General features: G+C 42.4%; 4 protein-coding genes across 6 annotated transcripts in view; 1 reads left to right on the top strand and 3 right to left on the bottom strand.

Annotated features, from left to right (window-relative positions):
- Positions 1-2,953, top strand: part of LOC134225345 (sodium-dependent nutrient amino acid transporter 1-like) — an 80,920-nt gene extending 77,967 nt beyond the window's left edge. For all 3 annotated transcript variants that reach the window (XM_062705336.1, XM_062705338.1, XM_062705337.1), the window contains exons 5-8: positions 1,355-1,470; positions 1,534-2,436; positions 2,499-2,593; positions 2,657-2,953. In XM_062705336.1, the coding sequence (XP_062561320.1) occupies positions 1,355-1,470; positions 1,534-2,436; positions 2,499-2,593; positions 2,657-2,752 (1,210 nt within the window). In that variant the 3' untranslated portion in view covers positions 2,753-2,953. The remainder of the gene's footprint in view (positions 1-1,354; positions 1,471-1,533; positions 2,437-2,498; positions 2,594-2,656) is intronic.
- Positions 2,954-5,026: 2,073 nt separating this feature from the next.
- On the bottom strand, positions 5,027-6,703 carry LOC134222669 (uncharacterized). Its single transcript, XM_062701829.1, has one exon. It carries the CDS (start codon positions 6,701-6,703, stop codon positions 5,027-5,029), a length of 1,677 nt encoding a protein of 558 aa, XP_062557813.1.
- On the bottom strand, positions 6,700-9,870 carry LOC134222670 (uncharacterized). The gene has a single exon (XM_062701830.1). It carries the CDS (start codon positions 9,868-9,870, stop codon positions 6,700-6,702), a length of 3,171 nt encoding a protein of 1,056 aa, XP_062557814.1.
- A 10,623-nt stretch (positions 9,871-20,493) lies between these two features.
- On the bottom strand, positions 20,494-21,620 carry LOC134220879 (6-phosphogluconolactonase). The gene is made up of 2 exons (XM_062700042.1): positions 21,322-21,620; positions 20,494-21,268 (listed from the first exon to the last, which is right to left on the bottom strand). The coding sequence occupies exons 1-2, from the start codon at positions 21,443-21,445 to the stop codon at positions 20,637-20,639; spliced, it is 756 nt and encodes a 251-aa protein (XP_062556026.1). The 5' UTR covers positions 21,446-21,620; the 3' UTR covers positions 20,494-20,636.
- Between the last annotated feature and the right edge of the window lie 2,686 nt (positions 21,621-24,306).

Here is a 24,306-nt window from a genome sequence, read left to right on the forward strand (position 1 = left end):
GGCAGTGGTTTAGCTGAAAGAAACTGGCAAAGTTCTTGGAGTCTCCATCAGCCAGAGCCTTTCGTTCCTTCCGCATTTCCGCAAAGTCAAAGTAAGTTGTAGGATCAGAGTTCGGATTTTATCCAAGCCTCGTCGAACCAACAGCAGGACGCTACGCTTAAGGATCGAAAGCCACCGTAACTTTCAACACTTTCAACTTTCAACAACCACGAGCACAGGTTTACGGATGGGTCGGTTTCGAGCCATGGAGTCGATATTGGAATCACCGGGTCCGATTTTGCTGTCTCAGACAGCCTCCGTGATATGTGCAGTATCGACATGACGTGATATGACCACATCAGAATGGACAGAGTTACCCAACCTGAAAAAGCAGCAAATCATCTCCCGGCTACGGCCCGACCACACGCGGCTATCGCGTAACTTTCCGTATAAGATGCGACGTCTGTGACTTTCGCAACACTGTAGAACACTTTGTCGATGCCACGAATATCAGGTTCCTAGAGACACCTATGGAATACCTGCCAGCATCATCGCTTTCATCTGTTTTCTAAAAGATGGTGGCCTGTGCAAACAAGTTTAACCCAAATATCCGTACAGGCATCCTGAAATCGATCTCGGGAGTTTTCGGGCATTCCTCGACGTTTCCTTCACGTTTTCGACCCGATTTTGTCACCCAAAAAAATAGAAAATTTTAGTCGTTCTTTTTATTTTTGTAAATAACATCGCAAACAAGAATGATTTTCATGAAAAACAATTACCGCCTGTGATTAATTGTAAACGACGTTTGAGGACCTGTGAAGGATTCTGTAAGAATTTTCGTAAAGAAATAACGGTAACCGTTAACGCGTTTTGCCTTTCCAAGGCATAAACTCGTTCATATTTGTGAAATGAATTTCAAAAATGAATATATTCTTTTTCCGATTTTATCAACCTATTGCCCTATTTTATCAACCCAAAATTCACCAGGGGGTGATAAGATCGGGATATCACTGTATTAAGTTTATTTTTAAATATTATTATTCAGATCAATTGAAGTAAAATTTTGCCAATGGAAGGTCCCACGGTTGGACCTGAGGGTGGCAAATCCTACATCCTCCCCCTTCCAAGTGCCCCTGGACTTGGTACTACTGACGAGTGAAGAATCACATTAATAAAGAAAAAAAACTATTTCATGAGATTTTTACTATTTTGCGGATCGTAATTTTCTTATAGGTTCATTATAAATAGATCTATGCGTAACATCTATTTCTCTAATAACATTCTTTCTTCGGTTGGACATTTTAACAATTTGTATGTTCTATGTTTCACGTTGAAATAGGATGGCGTGATTCTCACATTTCTTTCTCTTCAACAGACGTGTAGTTCTAAAAGAAATCGACAGCATCCATGACGGAATTGGACTTCCAGACTGGCAACTAACGTTGTTTCTATGCCTATCGTGGTCCATGGTATTACTAATTCTTATCCGCGGTAAGTCATACATCATACTGTGTCTGTAAACTTTCACCAATCGTTCCGTATTCCTCCCAACAGGTGTTCGAAGTGCCGGAAAGGCATCCTACTTCCTGGCCCTGTTCCCATACGTCGTGATGGGTATCCTTTTGGTTCGGGCTTGCACGCTACCCGGTGCAATCAACGGCATCATCTACTTCCTCAAGCCCCAGTGGGACAAAATACTGGACCCCAGTGTATGGTACGCGGCCGTTACCCAGTGCTTCTTTTCGCTATCGATATGCTTCGGTAATATCGTCATGTACTCGTCGTACAACAAGTTCCGCCACAACGTGCAACGGGATGCCAACATCGTGACCACTATTGACACTTTAACGTCACTGTTGGCCGGATGTACGATATTTGGGATTCTCGGCCATTTGGCGCACGTTGTCGGTAGCACTGATGTTGGATCCGTGGTGAAATCTGGAGCTGGTTTGGCTTTCATCTCCTACCCGGAAGCAATTGCGAAGTTTGATTTTTTGCCGCAGGCATTTTCAGTGCTGTTCTTCTTCATGCTGTTCGTGCTGGGCATTGGAAGTAACGTGGCGATGACCTCGTGTGTGATGACCGTGATCAGGGATCAGTTCCCGAAGGTCAAAAACTGGCACGCCGCTACGGGGATTGCCATTTGTGGAGTGGCATTGGGAAGCGTCTACGTAACACCGGGTGGTCAGTACATTTTGACACTGGTCGACCATTTCGGAGCTTCGTTCATCGCGCTGGTACTGGCTATCGCAGAGTTGATCACAATTGGATGGATCTACGGTGTTGATCGGCTTTGCAAGGATGTGGAATTCATGCTCGGTACCCGGCCAAGCTTGTACTGGCGGCTATGTTGGAAGTGGTTCACTCCTCTGCTGATGGCCGCCATCTTGATCTACAATTTAGTATCGTTGGAACCTCTGACTTATCAAGGCTATGTCTATCCAAATATCGCTTACGGTGAGTTAAGACGTGATGTATTGTTCGTAGTCAAGAAATAAAATATCATTGTGCATTTATAGATATTGGGTGGTTGATAGCTGCAGTTGGCCTTCTTCAATTGCCAATTTGGGGGACTATCGCTGTTTTGAAACAAGATGGAAAAAACTGGACAGAAGTGAGTTACGATTATATTACTTTCCTAACCTAAAGATATAAACAATACTTTTTGACATTTCAGAAATTGTTGAACGCTTTCCGACCATCGCAAGACTGGGGTCCAATTGATTCTAACCTTCATCAAGAGTACAAAAAATTCATCAACGAAGACTGCTGAATCGGCCATGTTTTAAAATAAGACGCAAAGAGCTGCCAATAGGGAAGGTACGAATTGTGAAACAATACAAAAAACAAGGCTCATCAAAGCTGATTACTTACCCAAGTGCTGAATAGTATTACTTTTTAATAATGGATTGTGATATATGTATGAGAAACCCATGTATTATACTGTAATATAATTTATTTTATTTTTACGACCATAAAAAAAGGTTTTTTTGTTATCACAGAAATCCATTGTTATCACACGATTGCATAGAACAAAAGGTTCTTGTCTATACTATTTTCATTTCATTGCAAATCTGACTCTGAAGTGGCCTGCGCTGTTCGTAAAATTCCTCTCTATTTCACATAGTCCAAACTCGTGAAAAGTCGGTTAACAAAATGAGAGAAAATTTATATTAAACTCTGCTGTTATATTGAAAACATTATTTGATCTCAATTAATTGAATGGATATTTAAAATTTAAAAAACAGCTGTTCAAGCACTCGCCGTTCGTGTACGGCTACTATTCCTCTCGTTTGTTCCTGATCGCTCCTCCGCAATGTCTAATTTCTTCTTCCACTAATCAAGCCACTTTCTTCCGAAAATTGGGTCACTTTGTCACTGTGAATCGCTTCCTGATGATTTTCACTTCACTCCCGTGCGCGCGTAATTAATTTTGGAACTGTTTCGGACCTTATCTAGTGATAATTCGCAGTTTGCCCTTTCGTCGACTGAAACTCGCGACGGACGATTTGTATCTATTTACAGGTTTGTGTACTCATTATTTACAATATTTACATTTATAACAATTTTCATTTTACAAGCAAAAACAAATAATTTTGTATTAAACATCCCGGCCGCCAATGAAAATTTCAAATACACTGGGTTGTGACACAGTTCGACGCCCCTTTTGGACGACTGATCTTGAACGATATATGTATGTTGATGTTGGTGTCGTCGGTTGAAATCTATCGGATAGATGGAACAGGAACCCGGAAAATCTGGAAGGTGGGAACGGCTGAGCTTCTGAATGAAAGGGAAACGAACGGACACTTGCCTATTGTCAAGTCCTGTCCGTTGGGTCGGGGACCCAACGGAGAACTTTGTTCCTCTTTACAGATGCTCCAGGATCACGCTCGATTCCCCCGAGCTTGGGCCAGGAGTCCTCTCACTTGGCGGAATTTGGTTGAATTGTTAAGTTACATTCTACCGAGGCTGACGTCATTCCGGTCGAATAAAGTTTAGTGAACGACTGGAAGCTATACATGGATGAAAGAGTGGAACGGCTGTATGTCTGGATAATAAGGGAACGAAGGGTACTTGCCTGTGGACAAGTCCCGTCCGTTGGGTCCGGGGACCCAACGGGGAGCCTCGTTCCTCTTTATAGATGCTCCAGGAACACGCTCGATTCCCCCGAGCTTGGGCCAGGAGAGCCCTCGACTGGCGGAATAGTATTGGTCGTTGATTGACTCATCTAAACGATGTCGAGATGCTTTGGTGAATGGGGATGTTACAGATAGTTGAAGAGTGTCTGGAAGCTGTACGAGTCTGGAAGGGTTGAACGGCTATATTTCTGAATGAAAGGGAACGAAAGGGTACTTGCCTATGGTCGAAGTCCCGTCCGTTGGGTCCGAAGACCCAACGGAGAGCTTCGTTCCTCTTTACAGATGCTCCAGGAACACGCTCGATTCCCCGAGCTTGGGCCAGGAGACCCCTCGACTGGCGCATTTCCATCGTTTTCTTGATACGTAGCTACGTTGGCTGGCTCTACCTCCACTGGTAGCAAGCAAAGCTTGCCGATGGCGCGTTGTGTTATTCCAGTGCATGTCTTCACGTTTGCTACTCTGATGAGCCCGTCTGTACCAGGTAGTACGCTTAGTACACGACCAAGCTGCCATTTCTGCGGCGGACAACGCTCATCAACCAAAGCGACGATTGAACCGATTGCCAGATTACTTAATTCCCTAGTCCATCGATATCGATTTTGCAGGGTTGCTAAGTAATCTTTGTGCCAACGTGACCAGAAGTGCTGCGTCAGCAATTGATCACGTTTCCAACGGGACAGTCGGTTTTCGGGAAAACACTGCAAATTTGGTTCTGGGATAGCATTAAGGGGCCGATCGATTAGAAAGTGGCCTGGCCCGAGGGCCATTTCGTCCGATGAATTGATGGGTATTGGTGTAATCGGGCGTGAGTTTAATTGGGCTTCAATCTGTACTAGTGCAGTTTGAAGTTGGATCTCGGATAAGTTGGCAATGCCAAGGATTTCGCAACAGATACTTTACGGACTTCACTCAGGCCTCCCAGATGCCGCCAAATGTTTGCGACCGCGCGGAATGAAATGGAAGTGAATACTATCATCTGCACATGCCTTGGCTACTGCTTCTTGATGCTGTTGTCCGATGAATAGTTTTCGAAGTTCCTTCAATTCTTGATGAGCCCCGACAAAGATTGTCCTGTTGTCACAGTAGATATGTGCGGGAATCCCTCTACGACCGGTGAACCGTCGAAGACAGGCGATGAATGCTTCAGTAGTCAGATCCATGACAAGGTCCAGGTGGACTGCCTTTGTTGCCATGCAGACGTACACGACAATGTATGCTTTCAATAAGGTGATACGGGAGCTTCGTAACATAGTGCGAACGTAGATTGGGCCTGCGAGATCGATTCCAACGTTCTCGAACGGATACGCCTGATTGACCCTTACACTCGGTAGATTTCCCATCAACTGCTCAAGAGTTCTGGGTTTCGCACGTGCACAGACCATACAACTGTGGACAATTCTACGCACTAAATTCCGGCCGCCAAGAGGCCAGTATCGTTGGCGTATAGTGGACAGCAACAAATTTGGACCGGCGTGGAGAGTCTTAAGATGCTCCCTCCTTGCAATCATTTCAGTTAATCGATTCTTGGTCGGTAGAACGATGGGATGCTTCTCGTCGATAGATATTGATGCGTTGTGTAGACGACCTCCAACTCTGATTATTCCGTTCACCACTTCTGGATGAAGGAAGCGAAGTTTCGACTGATGACCCACCGGTTGACCTGAATTGAGCAGGCGGTATTCTTCTTTGAAATGGAGCTGCTGAACTCGACGAATTAGTGTAATAAGCGTACGATCGATTTCTTCCGGAGAAAGGAATCCTGTTGCTAGTGGTTCCTTCTTCTTGCTGCGAACGCAGTTGTCGCAGAATCGGCGGAGCCAAGAACCGATTCGGAGGAGATAACCAAGATTGGAATAACGGTAGATTAAATCCTCTTTATCTTCTTCGATTGCCTGCCAAGCTACTACTTGTCGTCTTTCTTCGTTGATGTTCGCCTTGGGAATGTATTTCTCCGGCCACGGACACGTTGCAAAACTAAGCCAATGTGGTCCATGCCACCACAGTGCACATGCCACAAGTTCGTCGAGATCCATTCCTCGAGAGATGAAGTCAGCTGGATTGTCTTGTGATGGTACGTGGTTCCATGTAGCTTTAACAGTCAGCTCCTGTATTTCTGCCACACGGTTCGCAACGAATGGAGCCCAGGTTTGAGGTATTCCGGAAATCCAGTTCAGAACGATGGTGGAATCCGTCCAGAGGAAAATTGAAACCGTATTGTCGATATTCTCCAGAACCTGACCCAGAAGTTTCGACAAGAGCAGTGCTGCGCACAACTCTAGACGAGGGATAGTCTTGATATTGACGGGAGCGACCTTGGATTTTGCAATGAGCAAACGAACCGTGCACTGGTTCTCACTATGGATTGAACGCAAATATACGCAAGCTCCGTATCCCATCTGAGAAGCATCGCTAAAGCCGTGCAGTTCTTTTCTTTTGAAGACGGGACTTATAACGTGTCGAGGAATGCGGAGTTGTTCGAAGCCGGACAGTTTAGTCTTAAAATCTAGCCAGTCTTGTCCAAACTCATGAGGAACGGGTGAATCCCAATCGAGTTGTAGTTTCCAAAGAACTTGGAGCTTCATTTTGCCTTCGCAATTGTTGGACATGCAAAACCCAGCGGATCGAAAAGACTGCTGATCTGTGACGCTAGCGCTCGTTTGCTGAGCACCGGGAATTCAACCCAGTGAGGTGGCTTGAACAATAGGAAGTCTGTCGATGGCTCCCACCTCAGACCGAGCGTTGTGATGGACGCTTCGTGGTCCAGATCTCTTAGTGTGCTTGTTTCGCGAAGTTCCGGCGGAATGGTTTCAAGAACAACTGGACTGTTGGATGACCATTGCCGGATGGTAATACCTGCTGAAGCGAGCATTGTGATCAACTGTCCACAGGTCACGGCAAGAGAGCTTTCCTCATCAGAACCAGAAAGAAGATTGTCGACATAAAAGTCGTGACGCAAAATATGCGCTGCCTGTGGGAATTTATCCTTTTCGTCGTCTGCTAACTTTTGAAGCACTCTGGTTGCCAGGAATGGAGCACTGTTAGTACCATACGTAACGGTGCACAACTGGAACATTTTCAACGGTGAATCGGGATCATCACGCCAAAGGATTCGCTGCAACGGCTGGTCCGACGGGTGGACCAGGATCTGTCGGAACATCTTCTCAATATCGGCAGCGACAACAAATTGAGGTAATCTGAAGCGCATGATTATCTTGACTAAGGTGTCTTGGATGGTTGGACCAGGAAGCAGAACATCATTCAGAGAGAGGCCTGATTTTGAGCGGCAAGAAGCGTCAAAAACAGTACGAAGTTTTGTTGTGGAGCTGTCCATTTTCATTACAGCATGATGAGGCAGGAAATACTGTGGCTGTATATTGAATTCCCCGGGGTCAACCTCCCGCATGTGGCGGAGCTCCAAGTACTCCTTGACGAACTTGTGATACAATATTTTCTTCTCCGGATTCGCCTCCAGAGACCGCTCCAAACTATAAAAGCGGCGGGTTGCATTGTATCGGTTGTCCTTCAGCTGCATCAGAAGCTCTTCGCGCTTGGGTAGTTTGACGATGAAGCGACCATGTGTATTTCTCGTGGTATTCCGGATGAAGTGTTCTTCGCAGAATCGTTCCGAGGGAGACCAGCCTCGGTTGTCCTGCACTTCTTCTAGCTGCCAGAATCGGTTGACTAGCTCTTCGATAGCACATGGGTTGCTGAACTGGCAGGTGCGAGGATTTGCATGGTCATGATCATTCAGCATGCACTCACCGGAAATCACCCAACCAAACTCGGTATTCTGCAGCAACGGCAGCTGTTCTCCGATGGTTATCCGTCCGTATCGGAGTACTTGGAAGAAATGTGCTGCACCCAGAATCAGATCAATGCTTCCAGACACAGCAAAACTAGGATCGGCAAGATCCACGTGTGGAGGAATCGACCAGCTACGTGTATCTACGGTGAATTGCGGGAGCTTGACTGTTATCGACGGAAGAACGAGCATGGAGGTATCCAACGAGAACGGAGCGACTCGAGACATAAGCGTGACTGTGGATTGGTATTCGACAGAGACAGACTTGTTTCCAATTCCACTAATAACGATGGAATGTGGGAGACGAGATCGTGGTATTTGAAGTCGTTCGCAAAGAGCTCTCGAGATAAAATTCCGTTGAGATGCACAGTCCAACAAGCAGCGTGCAACCTTGGTGCTTCCCTTACCATCTCGGATGTTTACGAGCGCGGTAGGCAAGAGAACGAATCCCGGGCACGGTTCCTTGACATGTGATACGAGAGCGTATTGCGGTGCTACGGAAGCACCTTGAACATCGGCTTGGTTAACAGTGATGGTAGCGGGGAGTTCTTGCTGGATGGAAGGTTGCGAAGCGAACTGAGATTGCGAAGCTGACTGAGTGGATACTTGGGAACCTGGTTGTGTAACTCTACTGGATTGTCCACCAAAAGGATGTTGGAAATCTTCGTGCGTATGAAGAAGAGTGTGATGCTTTCTGGAGCACATCCGGCATCCCTGACTGGTACAGTTCCGGGCGAAGTGGGAACTTGATCGTAAACAATTCATACAAAGTCTTTTCTGTCTTACCAAATCCATCCGCTGACCGACGTCCAGATTCCGGAAGTCCGAGCAGTGGTAGAGATAGTGATGTTGATCGCACTTGGCGCATGGCTTTGCTGGAATTCCAACGGTGGAAGCTTGAACGGATGAACTACTGGACGATACTGCAGTGGCTGTTGCAGGATAAGCGAAGGATTTCGTTGATTTAGACTTGAAGCGGGGCAGAGGTGGTGGTGATGGACTGGTAGGAGCGACTGCAATCAAAACTCGAGCGTAATTCTGCAAGAAGTTGACCATTGTGACGTACGAAGGCATGGTCGTGGATTCATCAACGGTCAAATCTTCCGTCTTGGCGATTCCTCCCAAAACCGAGGCGATATTTTCCGAGTCGAGCCTTGTGCAATAGCTCTCCCATTCCCGAAGTGTGTGGTGATCCAGACGGATTGACAATTGGTACACCAGGAGAGAGCTCCACTTGTCTGCGGGTTCACCAAGGCTCTTGAGGACGGACAATTGCTGCTCAAAATGGTCTACGAGCGTCAGCAACTCTTCTGCTGATTCGCGCTTCATTGCTGGGGTGTCGAAGAGGCTCTTTATGTGGCATTTGACCAGCTGACGTTTATTTTCGAACCGAAGCCGAAGAGTTCTCCAAGCATCCTTATATCCTTGCTCACTTATTTTAATAGGATCAAGGATACGAGCTGCTTCTCCCTCCACAACCCCTTTAAGGTACTGCATCTTTTCCACCGCGCTGATATCACTCCGGGAACCGATGGTGGACTCGAATGAATCCCGGAACACGCACCAATCCTCCAACCTTCCACTGAACTTAGGCAGATTCAGCTCAGGAAGCTTTACTCGAAACAACTGAGCGGGTGGCATAGCATTGCTAGAGGAAGAAGTAGAAGGTTTGGACAACTTACTTAGGTAGAAGGCGGAGAGCGCATAGTATTTGCCATCAATCTTCATTCGCTCTTGCTTCAGGTCGATCGGGTTGTCTTCGGTTGACAGTATTTCCAGTTGCACTGCGATTTCTTGGTACTGATCGTACAGCTTCTCCAAACGTTTCGACCACGCTTCCACATGCCCTTTCAGCTTGGAATCCGTTTCATACTCCTTGGCATATCGCTCCAATAACGTCAACGAATCGATTATATTTGCCTTTTTTCTTTGCAACTCTTCAGCCATTTTGGTTTTGTAGCGTCACTTCCGGTCGTGCGTTAAATTTTATGTGCCACTATTTTTGATTTTGAAGACTTTTTCAAATCGCAACAAAACTTTTGGAAACAATTTATTTTTTCAACAAATCTTTGTTCAGACACACCGCACTTTTCCCACACGAAGCCGCCGAGCAACAGCAACGATCTCACAGCACAGCTGATCTTGTTTACATTCGCACACACTACTGCACGACACTACTTCAATGGGCGATTGATAGGTTTATTTGCTCTGTGGTTTTGTTGCAATTCGATCACTTTAGAACAAAATGGTACTGACCGGGGACGCTACTACACTTTTCATACACTAAAGGCCATTTGCAATTCATGTACACTTTTAGCTTTCAATTTCGCACTTTTCCCATTTGGGTGTTTTTCCGCACTGATTCACATGTAGTTCGAAGGACCATTAATGTTCAAGCACTCGCCGTTCGTGTACGGCTACTATTCCTCTCGTTTGTTCCTGATCGCTCCTCCGCAATGTCTAATTTCTTCTTCCACTAATCAAGCCACTTTCTTCCGAAAATTGGGTCACTTTGTCACTGTGAATCGCTTCCTGATGATTTTCACTTCACTCCCGTGCGCGCGTAATTAATTTTGGAACTGTTTCGGACCTTATCTAGTGATAATTCGCAGTTTGCCCTTTCGTCGACTGAAACTCGCGACGGACGATTTGTATCTATTTACAGGTTTGTGTACTCATTATTTACAATATTTACATTTATAACAATTTTCATTTTACAAGCAAAAACAAATAATTTTGTATTAAACAACAGCTTTTCATCAAATTTGGATATCAATTATCTAAAGTGAGTAATTTAAGGAGATTATAAGAAACCTTCAAACAAAATATGCTGTTGTGGTTTTGAATGCTGATTAGAATAATCCAATCGAATACTTAATTTGATATCAAATTAATAAACTCATGATTTCAAACTTAGTTATCATGTTGATTTCATTGACAGCAAAAAATGCTTTCAATTTTATCCACAGTATAAAAATATGCTCTCATTTTTGCTGTGTTTACCGTTAATCCAGACAAAACCAGATCAACTGGAGTAATTTCAATTTGATTTCAAATGTTTGCTTCTAACGTTTGCATTAAAAAAGTGGACTTTTTTTTCGAATGGTGATAAAAAAGCTAAGACAGTTTTTTGCTTTGATAAATATCCCATGTTCATGTTCGCCAGGTACTTTTTCAATGTTTGGCCGGTGAGCGATTTCAAGCAACTGCATCAAAATTTAACAAAATTTTTAATTCATGATTTTCTATTGAGTTGAAACTTTGCACAGTTTTTCAATTTCATCTAAATCGTCATTTTTCGATATCAAATCTTTTTATTGAGTCACGACTAGCTTTTCAAAAGGGTGTATGTGAAAATGGTTCACAAATATTCAAAGAGCTGCACAGCAAAAACGGAATGTTCGATTGTTATGATTTTTTCAGCAAAGTTAGACAACTAAATGGTGATTCTTAAAAAAATGTACACCGTAAAAATAAAATTTGTTTGCTTAAGAAAATATCATTTTTGTCACAAAAACTCAAATATCTCAAAACCCTATCTTTTTACGAACGTATTTTTTTTAGGGAAAACGGTCCATTATATTAGCTATCTACCATAAAAATTGGGTGATGGTAAACTAATAAACAAAAAAGACATTTCAAACATTTCACAATTTTCACACATAGTAAACAAAAAAATAATTTCCGTGTATTTTTTTCAAGAATCGCAGTTTTATGCTGATTTTATTGTTAAGGGCCTTGCGTGAGTTAAACAAGTTGTTTTTATGATATTCCATATTTATATATTCATCGATATTATGTATATTATATGTATAAATATTATATGTATAAATAAATAAAAATGAATTAACAGATCACAAAAATAATCTTAGATTTGACATTGAATATCAGCACCAGAATATTTTTTTTGCAAGGGAATGATCGATGAGTCTCTCTACTCGATCTATCATATTATCCTAATTATTAAATTAAATGTGGCAGTTACACAATGTTGTTATAGAAACTCTAAGAGTTTTGGGTTTGAATTTCGGTATGGGTTATGATATCATGAAAACAGTTTATTAATACTTATTTTTTATTTATTTTTATTAAATTTTTTTACAATATCGAACACTTTTGAATTATTATCAGCACAGTTTGAGTATAGTTTTACTTTAATTTTTTATTTCTATTAATTTTGAACTCATCAATGGCATCCTGAATAGACCACGAACTTGGCAGCATCGACAAAATCAATAATTTTTCTTTCCTTGTCGTGGCTGCATTCGAGAGCCTTTCCTTCATATTTATACATAATTACCTCATCGTAGTCTGTATTTTCCACATCATCAGGACCTAATTTGAATAGGTTTCTTCGTACAGCTTCGTTTATTTCACGGTATTTTTTCTCCGGGTAATAAACGTAGTCCATCTTACTCCATTTAATCGGAGTCACTTTTATCCCAGCTATGCCCTCATTAAAGCGTTTGATGTTGACCTTTTGGATACACTCATCTTCCGATTGATTTGTTGAAACAGATTTTGCTTATGGTACGGTGGCAAGGCTCTCAGTATTTGATTTTGGAGCATAACCAGTCGCTTTCAGTTTATCTATGGTGCTTTCGGTGAGATTTCTTAACTCTTTTGAACATTTTTTTCCATCAAACGGCCTACAACAGTTGAGAAAGCGGCTACTCATGTTGTTCGTTATATTCCAATAAACAAAATCACTTTTAAGTTTTTACTGACTAGTTTGGTGTCATTAAGCGGGCTTGGTAGTCATATGGCTACTGCTTCTGCCTCATACGCAGGAGGTCGTGGGTTCAATCCCAGGTCCGTTCCATTCTCCTACTTTGTATCTTTCTCTTTATTTCTCATGTTCTAGCAATCGCTAGAACTGGAAATGGACTTTCATACCGTTTCCATTACTATTCCTATACCTTCAACTTGAGTATTCTAACAGTAATCTGCTAGAATTGGAAATGAACTTATAGAGCTCGTTTCCTACATCCAATTAGAAATTCCATCAGTTACCTTCTCCTATCTATCACATTGGCAGCTCGTTAACCAAGACGGACCTTTGCCTCTCCAACCAAACCCAGAAATTCCAAAAAATTCCACATGAACTCGTGGCAAGTGCAGAGGTATATTCGGCTTGCAGTGGGCGAGTGATTGCAAAATCATTTCCTCCCCCTTCCCTACATTGACTTGCATTCTGATGTGGCAGGCGCCAGTATGACCTAACAAATGAGATCACCAGTACTTGTACATTGAAGATGTGTGCTAGTCCCAAGCAAACATCTGTTGGTTCCCTATGCAAGAACAGCTGATCTGGTCATAATGGAGTAGCAACTACGAGCAGACAATCAAGCTCAAGCTTTACTGACTAGTTTGGTGTCATTTGCTTGACTGAACAAAAAAAATACCATAAGATCTTTAAAAACCTTAGTGGTAGTAATTTTTTGCTTTTTCGTGAGCATTGTCATGGTATGTACCTATCATGCATTTGTTGTTGTTGGAGATACCCGTTTCCTCCCGATCATAAAGTCTATTCTCTAAGAGGTATATTTTTTGCAGGTAAACTATAGACGTATACGTGTATATAAATCTTTGATTTTGCAGCTTTTGTCTTGAAAATAACATTTCTGATATGTTTCTTATTATCAACAGGTTTCAAAACTATTAAAAGAATTTTTCGCCAGTCACGTACAATGAAAATTATGACATTATCAATACTTTTGATCACAACACTAAATCGTGTCTAAGTTTCTTATAAATGCTATGAATAATTAAATCAAAATATCATGAAAACAACTTGTTTAAATCACGCAAAGCCCTTAACAATAAAATCTGCATCAAACTGCAATTCTCGAAATAACCTACACGGAAAAAAATTTTTTTTTTACTAAATGTGAAAATTGTGAAATGTTTGAAATGTCATAACTTTTTTGTTTATTAGTTTACCATCACCAAATTTTTATGGTAGATAGCTAATATAATGGACCGTTTTCCGTTTATGTTCTTAAAAAGATAGGGTTTTGAGATAATTGAGTTTTTGTGACAAACATGATATTTTTAAAGGTAAAAAAAATTTTTTTTACTGTGCACATTTTAAAGGCTCCCCCAAACACACGCGACGCGATTCTATCGCTTGGCGACAGCGATTCTGCTGCCGTTGGTGTGGAAGCGTAAATTGAACATTGCCTGCAGCGACCCAACGATAGAATCGCGGCGACTAGTTGTCGCCGTCGCAACGATGAAATCGCTTAGGTCTGGGGGAGCCTTAATTCATTGCAAATAAAAAAACATGCATTATTGCAAATAAAAAACATGAAAAATTATTTTCTTTCAAATTTAAAATATGTACAATGAATGATATTTCTTTAGTTTAGCCAAGTTGGCTTTTTTTTCGTTTGTTTCACTTACTATTCAAGTTTAACATTGGGTACCCACGGCATACAAAAACAAGGCACTATCGTAACGTATGTAAACATCAATTTTCATAGTAAACAATTGACGTCATTGGTATCGCTACTTGGGGCGAAGCAAGCCAACGCTCTACGATTTAGTTTGGCCTTCTTTTGCACTCGTTCATACTCTTCATACTGCGATAGCAATCACGTCACTTTAGAACTGTCATTTTCTTTACGAGCCTACCTTGATTCTGTATTCCGTACCACAGATAAGAGCAGATTCACTTTTGGAGTCTTCCATTTTATCCTCAACGTAATTTTGACTTGAGCTTGGATATTAGTGTCGAAGTTTCGAATTGTTCCATGAGGAGACAACGGACTTGAAAGGTGATCTTCGTCCATACTTATGTGGTAAGGGTGTTTGGGCTCGCTCACAGGATTCCCTCTTCCATCAATTGTGCCGACGCGCTTACCAAATCCAAATTATGGAAGCGGGTGGGTGGTTGGGGTTGCTTGCGAGGTTATTCTTCCTTCTGATGCTGACCGATATCCAGCTTTCCACGCTCACCATAATGGCGGATGCTATAAAAAAAATGACATTAACTGCTTCCCAACACTGAACTGAAATTATCATCTAAGCAAACAGATATTTTACGTTACCAATAACAGCCAATGTGTTGTTTATTTTTTGTCAACAAGAAAATTCATGTGGGAATTTAACATTTCGTAATTAATTTGAAATATTTCTAATTTCTGCTTTCTTTCAGATATTTGAGGGCCTTTTTCATTCTGCGATGTCTACACGTCTCAACAATAGACGTAAAAATTTGCTCCGAAAATCAAACATTTAGAGTTGAACCTGATTCTGCTGTGAAATCATCGCGAAAGTGTCCCCGATGAAATTTCACACATAAGACACTATGAAAATAAAGAGAAAACTACGCCCCTTTAACTCGAAATTTTGGTAATAAATTGTTTACTTGTTAGAGACAAGGGCTAAGAATAGGATACAGTGCATTGAAGTGGTCAGTACATTGGTGATGAAACGGAATTTCTTCGAGCTTCGGTCTTCGCATCTATTCTTCGGTCTATTACCGGTAGTCAGGAAATTGCTGATCCCGAGCAATATCCGGGGGTACCGTAAATAAAACGCTATCGGCCTCTTCTCTCCATTGATAGTAATTTTCTTTCCTTTCTAAAGATTTCTTTTTCTAACATTTTGCACAGGATTGTGTTGATGTGTCGTCATGAGATGTCATTTAGATCGTGATAGAACTTTAGGCTAATTATGGTTGATCCCAGTACGGTTTCTAGATTACACTGCAAGCCAGAGCATGCGTACTACCTATAATATAACATACGAATGCAGAGGTCGAAAATCTTACACCTTCATATTTAATAATTGTTGAAACACTGAATGAAGTTTCCTACAGCAAATGCTAATTAATAATGTAGAAAACCCGAAAGTTCAAATTCTTAATCACTTCTGGTGACTAAACTATATTCTAAGGTTTACATAATTGATGGGTGAATGTAGATTAAGCATGTAATAGATAATATATGAATAACGAATTTATTTCAACATTAATTCCTCAATTTATTTGTAGTCTTGATAGCTTGCATGTTTTTTTATTGTTTCCGAAGTGACCATGCACATGTCTCAATCCTTCGGCACGAGTCTTATTGGCGGTAAGCGTTTGATAATTGCAACAATAATTGTATTCATTCCAATTGTATTCATTTCATTCCACAACATCTGAAATGAAATTTTCAATAGAAAAGATGCATACAAATCAAGAGGGAAAACAGAGAAAAAGTGTTTCGGTACTTGCGTGTATTTCCTTGTTGTTGAAAAAATAACAAATTCCAGGTTGTCGTTGGCGACGAAAAACGTCTGCATGCTGAGACGAAAATTTCAGTTCAGTGTCGGGAAGCAGTTAACGTCAAAATTTTTATGGCATCCGCCATTATGGCCAGCGTGGAAAGCTGGATAATTTCCTAGTTTCCGTTTCAGCGTTCGATGATGGAATGAGTCTTTTCCAGTAGTAGTAGTAGTAAAATTCTTTTTTATGCAATCATTTTTTGTTCTACAATTATTTTGTTTATACATATACAGTGATCGACCGGTTTGGCCCATCAACTTCGATTTGATTTTTTTTTATATTGGTATCTGAGTTTTAAAATATAATATATCATTACGGCCTTAAGTGTGTTTTTTTTAAATTTGATAACCTAACTACTATGTACATTCATATTTACAATAAAAATTTGATAACCTAGATTGGAACTTCTTGGTCCGAGTACAAGCAACGGACCCTAAACTTTTCTTTACACTCACCAAAGCGTTAATGTAAGGTTTTCATCCCGGCCAGACGGTGGACCTCGGTTGTTCTTGTCCTGGGAGGGGTGTTGAGGATCATCCTCAGGAATTTGTTTTGGACCCGTTGAAGTTTGAGGTGGTGGGTTTTAGCGCAGCTCTCCCAGACCGGCATGCCGTATTCGATCACAGGGAGGATGATTTGCTTGTAGACAGCAAGCTTATTTTCAGGGACAATGACGACCGGCGGTTGATCAAAGGGTACAGTAGTTTCAACAAAACGTTACACTTTGTCACCGTTTTGTCAACCTGTTGCCTGAAAATAAGCTTGCTGTAGAGGGTCAAGCCAAGGTAGTCGGCCTAATTGGCCCATTCCACAGTCGTGCCATTGAGGATGATTTTACAGTCCCCAGGCGGAACATGTTTAGGGGATTTGGAGTGGGGGAAAATGATGACCTGGGTCTTCGCCGCGTTGATACAGATCTTCCAGCTGGTGAGGTACTCTGTCAGGGCATCCAGGCCTCGTTGGAGTTTTGCCACTAGCGCTCTGATCACTCTACCGTTGTAGACGATGGATGTGTCATCTGCGAACAGAGACAGAATGCCGCCTTCTGGAGGTTCTGGCATGTCGGAGGTGAACAGATTGAAAAGCAGGGGCCCGAGGATACTGCCCTGGGGGACGCATGCGACGATGTTGTGCGCATTGGAACTCGCTTCGCTGATTGAGACCCGGAATGTCCTTGCCGACAGGTAATTGTTGATGATTTTCACCAGGTAGCTGGGAAGATTGATGCGTTGTAGTTTGTACACCAGGCCATCATGCCATACATTGTCAAATGCCTTCTCGACATCGAGTAAGGCCATGGCGGATGTTTTCGAGACAAACTTGTTCCGTCTGAGGACGTTGGCAACTCGGGTCAGTTGGTGTACAGTTGACCAGGCTTGTAAAATGTCATCTGCATGTCATTTGACTAATTTGTTCATAACTTTCTTTAGAAGCAAAATTTCTTCCATAATTTTGAATGTACTCATAACGCTTGAGTAGGGTTATATTTTTGTCCAAGGGTACATTGCTCTAAGTATAACATCAAAGGCTGGAGAGTGAAAACTCTCCAAAATGTCACGTGTCATTTGACATAATGTCATTTGAATGACATTTTGCCTCCCACGCCCCAGATTACATATTTACAGCAAAGTCTCGTTAGACAAAGTTGTAGGCCTATTTAACCGCTATAAGTTCGTCATACAACATGAATTGATAGCTACCTTCTGAAAAAAGTTCTGGGAAAATTATACAAACGAATGCAAATGACATTTTACAACACTGCAGTTGACCGACCGCGTCGGAAACCAAACTGTTCCTCGAGCAAGATGTTGAGATTTTCGGCAGACTCAAGTAACCGGTGATGAATAGCTTTTTCGAATAGCTTAGATAATCCTGAGAGAAGGCTGATTGGACGATAACTTTTGGGGGAGGAAGGATCCTTCCCAGGCTTCCGGATGGGGATGACTTTCGCTGACTTCCAGGACGATGGGAAGTAGCTGAGCCGGAGACACTGATTAAAGATCAGCGAGAGGTGCTCAAAGAACGGAGCACTCATGTGTTTGAGCTCGAGATTCAGGATGCTGTCGAAGCCTGGGGCCTTCATGTTCTTCGATGATTTGATATAGGCCGTCAATTCGCCAGCTGAGATCTTCAACTCCTCCGAGATGTCGTTGGGAATCAAATGGCTGTTGTTAGCATGCTCGTTGACGGCTGCTTCGTGTGGACTGATGATGTTCTGCCCAAGATTGTGTGAGCTGACGAAGTGACGACATATTTCAGCGACCTTCTCTGCAGGAGTTATCAAGCGATCTTTAGAGCCATTATTGTCTAGTGCAGAGGTTCCCAAACTGTGGGTCGTGACCCCCAGGGGGGTCGTGGGCTGTTCAGTGGTGGATCGCGAAAGACAAATTCTAATTCATAATTTTGTTACTATTTTGTCCCACAAATTTATTCCATATTTTGAATTAAGATCTAACTAATGGTTAGATGATTAAAAAACAACAAAGCTGACGAGGTCAACGGCCTTTTTTTTATACGATATTTGGGCAAGTAGAAAGAAGTCCTTTACAATCCAACTGTAAGCCCCGAACCCAATCCAAAACCAATCCTAATCCAATTCGAATCCGATCTAAATCAAATCCAAATATAATTCAAATCCAATCCAAATCTAATTCAAATCTAATTCAAATCCAATCCAAATCAAATTGAAATCCAATCCAAATTCAATCTGAATAAAATAATCCAAATCCAACCCAAATTCAAATTCAAATTCCATCCAAAACCAATCCACATCCAATCCAAAAAAATGACGAATTTTTGACAAATATAATTATGGTATATAAAGCAATTTATTATAGTTTGTCCAATCTTTTATCTAATTTCACAAAATCAGTGCATATTTGGTACCTGGTGGGTCGCAGGCAATATGGGATTCTGCTAGGTGGGTCGCATATCCAAAAGTTTGGGAACCTCTGGTCTAGTGGGATCAAAGGTGGAATGGGTCGAATCTTGGATTTTTGTATTTTGGTCATTTTCCAGAACGGCTTAGCATAATCTGGGAGAGTGCGGATCTTTTTGAGAAGTCGTTATTTTTTAGGTCCACCATTCTGGCCTTGATATTTTTTGTAATTCGATTGCAGCGTGCCTTAAGCTCAGGCAGTCCAATACGCTGAAACTGCCTGCGAGTGACATTCCGCAATCGAATCAAATCTTTGGTGAGTGTATCGATGTTTAAGGAGTTGCTTACCTGCCGAGCCGTCGAGACATGCTGCTCTCTGGCCACCGAGATTGGCTCTTCGATGGCGCACAGCTGGCGGTCGATACTTTCCGGCGTCTCCGGACGCACCTCGTATTTGATGGTGTTGTCGACGCACTGCTGGAACCGCTGCCAGTTCACTCGATGGTAATTTCGCCGTAACTGCTGGTGCCGATTGACCGAGGAGCCCACTTCCGCCACCACCGGATAGTGATCCGAACTGAGCTCCTGGTGGACGACCGGGTGCGATACGTGATCATTCAAGTTCGTTATGTATAGGTCGAGGGTTGCGTGGATACCGGACCGACTCAGCCGAGTGGGGGAATTCGGGCTCAAGATCGTGTAGTGGCCTTCCTCCATGTCGTTGCTCAAGATGGTGCCGTTTCGATTGCCGCGACTGTTGCCCCAGGCTTGATGTTTGGCATTCAAGTCGCCGGCAATGATATACTGGGCTTGCCTCCGCGTCAGCTTGACGATGTCCCTCTGAAGGTCCATCGCCGGCTTTGGCTTGCGTTGGAAAGTACGACACGATGAGTGCGATTGTGCCGAAAGCAGTGATGATTTCGACACTGATGGCCTCGATGACACTGAGCTGGAATCTTGGAAGCAGACGACAGTTGATGTTGTAGCGAAGAGCGATAGCCACACCGCCTCCGCTGGTCGGCCGGTCGAGTCGCACGATGCGGAAGTCTGGGATGTTGACGTTCACCTCCGGTTTTAGGTGCGTTTCGGTGATAAACGCCGAGTCTATTTCCTTCTCCTCACGGAAATCCTTCAGCTCAATTATTTTGCTCTTTAGCGAGCAAGCGTTCCAGTTGACCAGGCCCACCCTAGCAGCCATTACGGGATTAATTTCAGAATATCCTTTTACTCGCTTGAGAACAAAAAAGCGGCTCTATCTGAAGCTACCAGACAATAACCCTTTCTATATGCATGATCATGCTATAAAGTGACAGGGTCAGATTCGATTATCAGAACTTTTGCCAGATTTATACACAACCAAACGATTATACCAGCATTGTAATGATACATATGTAAAGAACTTATACTGAAACACTGCTTTCTGTTAGGTCATAAAACATATAAAATTTATTTTTTATCAAAAGACTTCTTACGTGTTACTGATTGTGTACTTAAAAATAACGCTTCCACTGATAGCTCGAGGCACTTTAAAAACCGATAAATGCAATTACGTTCCGCTTTTTAGGCCTTTGCCTTACGACTTGGATTGCCGTCAATTTTGCTGGCAGCTCCATCGCACGCCACGAATATCAAGCGCCCATTTTTGGGATCTACTCTGGTCACCGGAAGAGACTGATCCTTGTCGACGAGAATGCTCTTCAGTATGTCCGCCTTGGACTCACCCTGCGAACCAAACAGGCAAACCTTCGCACTGTTGATCAATGGGTATGTCATGGTCACCCGCTTCGGCGGTGGTTTCGGGGAATTCTCGATCGGTGCAATCAGTTTTACCTTTTCGTCCAACAATGGGTGGCCGGGAAAGAGCGAAGCTGTGTGGCCATCTGGTCCGATTCCCAGAATCAACAAATCGAACGATGGAATGTCTTTTGAATTCTCCAAGCCAAACGCCTTGCGAATGGTTTTTTCATAGTCCGTGGCTGCTTCCTGCGGGCTTAAACTACAGTTAACCGGAAAGAAAGCCGATTTGGGAAACTCCGGATGACAGTCCAACAGGTCCCGTTTGTAGACGCCGTATGTCGATTCTTTGTCATCTTCCGGGACGATGCGCTCGTCGCAGAGGAAAATTTGCCATTTACTGAAGTCCGAGCGCAAATCGTACATACCCTCCGATAAGATATTTGCGATTGAACCTCCTAAAATAGAGTCGAATAAACAATGATCATTGAAAATTAATTTATTCACTCACCTGACACTCCAACTCGAAACACGTCCTGTTTCTTCAGCGTTTCATTGGCGGTCATTTCCAGAAGACCGAGAATTTCGTCGCAGACTGCATCGCCGACGCGGTAGAAATCCAAAGCTGAAGACATTTTTATACAACCCGCAAAAATCAATTTCAACCTGGAATAAATTATCCTCGCTGTTTTTTGTCGTCTAAAGGTCAAACTTGCAATCGAACCGATCGTCACAACATAAGAACACGAATGATGTCAGTCCTTTCGTTATGACCTGAGAGTTTTGACTAGCGTTCGATACTTCACTCCAATGATGTGTTGATAAACATTGATACTCGGGAAAAAAACATTCAAACTCTTATTAGAAGTCAGCCGCTATGGATGTGTATTGGTGATTCATTTTCAAGAAAATAATTCCTCTTCGGGCGAACTGATTTCGTGAATTTGTTGAGTTGCCAGTTATTGCGGACATGGCAACTAAATTAATTTATATCAACTTTAATATAAAATGTTTGGCGTTGCGCAAATCTTATGGTTGATTCGGCCAAACAAAATAATTGAATCTCAAGCTGAATCGCTCCAAACAAGTGTTCCACTGTTGCCTTCTATCCCCTAACGATAATCTAATAAGATCTTGAGCGGGATAGTTTCGTGCAAGATTGTATGCAATTTTCTTTGCTTCGAATTGCGGTATGTATGACATATTGTCTATCAACTGCAACGCTTTTCAACTGTAATTCGATAGTAGCAACAGTTTTGCAGATGTTGGACAGGGAAAGTTGATTCAAAAGCATTGCGCATAAGCCCCTAAATTTTATTCCCACTTATGGGTTTCCGCGCCGAGCACTCAGCGCCAGACTCGGCGACAAGGAGATAGTCGTCAAGTTGGTACTCCTGATTTTTTGGCAACTGATGCCGATTGGTTGTGTGAGTGCACCGGTGTCAAAAAATAGAGCTTTTAGCTGAAAATTTAATTGTCAAATGCACATTTTGACAGTAATATAGATGTATGAGTGAATAAAATGCGTAAATGCTCTATTGCGGAAGCAGTCGCTGAAGACAAGTGTCAATGATTTCAGTGACGAAACGAAAAGTTTCAATGCAAAAAGCAATATAAGATTTCTAATGTCGTTCCTGTTCGCGTGACTAACATCTTGGTTACTTCGACCTGGCAGCCAAAGTACCGGTACTACAAGTGTCAAACCGATGTTGATGATGAAACTTAACATCCACTACAACATGGTGCATAAATTATGGCCAATTCAAGCTTGTTGAAGCATAATTTGGCAAAATATTTTAATGACTACAGCGCCACTAGCGTTCTAGTACTTATGGAACGTACACACGGCCAAGCAGTTTGACCAACATTGACTCCACCTCTCGTTTATTCAAACATCCATCCCGTTTTACCAACAGCGGCACGAACAATCAATTAATTCGACCAACAATATCACACACGAACGACCGAAGCGCCAACTTGAGCACCAACCATAAAAAAAAATATATGGGGTGTGTGGTACTAACTTATATATTGCGATTCTTTTCTAAAATTAGCATACTGGCTCACCAGTTACGCGCCGGGTCCCATGCGCCGAGTTGTGCGCCATGCAAAAAGTAAATAAACCAATGTCAAATAGATGTGAGCTTTCGGTAAGCTTTTCCACATTCGCTTGTAAGGTATGTAGCATATTGTCGTCCCTTTACGAAAAGATATTTTTAAGTGAAATTGTTCGAGGTTTAGTAGTTTTTTGCTTTTCTTTCGCCTGTGTTGCGTTCGGGATATTGTTTAAGTGGATATTAGTAGTGCAATTATGTTTAATTTGTGATGTAATATTCTACACTTAAATTGAGTAAAGTACCATAATATGACACAATACCTTAGCGGCGCACAACTAAGCGAGGCAGAGGTGAATGAGCAAAATGCTATAATATCTCGAGAATCACAATACTAGCAAACATTATGATGTTCACTGAACATATGGAATGAATAACTTGACTATGAACATTCATCGTGAGACCAAATAAGCATCCAAGTAGTCGATGTTATACCTTGCCTCATTCAGTTTCCCAAACGTCAAGTAAACAGGACGCGCATCAATAGTGTTTGCCCTGAGTGATTCCTTTCCACTGGTATTCGGGGTTTCACATTGACGATCCTGCCAGGTTTTGCTTCTATTTTACGACAGCAAAACAAAACTTAGATCCTGACAATAAAATACAAACTGGAAAGGAATCACTCTGAGCTGAAGGTGTAAACTGTGTTGTTATATGTGGGACAAAATTTTGGGTAAGTTTCGAAAGCACCGCGCTCAAAGCCGATCGAAAGGACTGCTCCAATGCCGGTTGTTTTGGATCGCGCTGGTAGCCGGTCAACAGGATTGCGCTGAAAGCGGGTTTAAATAACCGCGCTGAGAGCGGGTCGAAAGGATCGCGCTAAAAGCGAGTTGAAAGAACACGCTGAAAGCGGGTCGAAGGGACCGCGCTGAGATATGGTCGAAAGGACCGCGTTCAAAGCGGGTCGAAAGGATCGCGCTGAAAGCGGGTCGGAAGGACCGCGCTGGAAACGGGTCGAATGGATTGAAAGCGGGTCGAAAGAACCGCGCCCAAAGAGGATCGAAAGAACCGCGCTCAAAGCGGGTAGAAATGCGGGTCGAAAGGACCGCGCTTGAAAATGGGATCGCGCACAGCGAACGAATCGAATAATTTAGATCGACAAGACCGCGTACAGTCACTCAAAATAATTGTCACTTTAATTCCACTATAAAAAGTCATGTAGACTTTAAAAATCGAAACTTTCATCTGCCTTACTGGAATCAAATAAAACTTACTCAAATCACAAGTGCATCTTAATAAGAAATGTAGTGGAATTCATTAGAAAACATTGAAAATAATATCTATATACTCTTCTAGTGAATTCTACTCAAAATGAATGTATGAAAAATATATGAGTGGGGTTCTCAGAGCGAAATGTATGTTTATCAACTATCGCTAATGAA

This window comes from Armigeres subalbatus, chromosome 3, assembly GCF_024139115.2.
Source record: "Armigeres subalbatus isolate Guangzhou_Male chromosome 3, GZ_Asu_2, whole genome shotgun sequence".
Taxonomy (NCBI): domain Eukaryota; kingdom Metazoa; phylum Arthropoda; class Insecta; order Diptera; family Culicidae; genus Armigeres; species Armigeres subalbatus.

Bases quoted from the DNA above. Each gene is read 5' to 3' on its own strand.
- LOC134222670 (XM_062701830.1), bottom strand. From the start codon at position 9,870: ATGGCTGAAGAGTTGCAAAGAAAAAAGGCAAATATAATCGATTCGTTG.
- LOC134220879 (XM_062700042.1), bottom strand. From the start codon at position 21,445: ATGTCTTCAGCTTTGGATTTCTACCGCGTCGGCGATGCAGTCTGCGAC. The intron at 21,269-21,321 runs GTGAGTGAATAA...ACTCTATTTTAG, and splicing joins GTTTCGAGTTGGAGTGTCAG to GAGGTTCAATCGCAAATATC.
- LOC134222669 (XM_062701829.1), bottom strand. From the start codon at position 6,703: ATGAAGCTCCAAGTTCTTTGGAAACTACAACTCGATTGGGATTCACCC.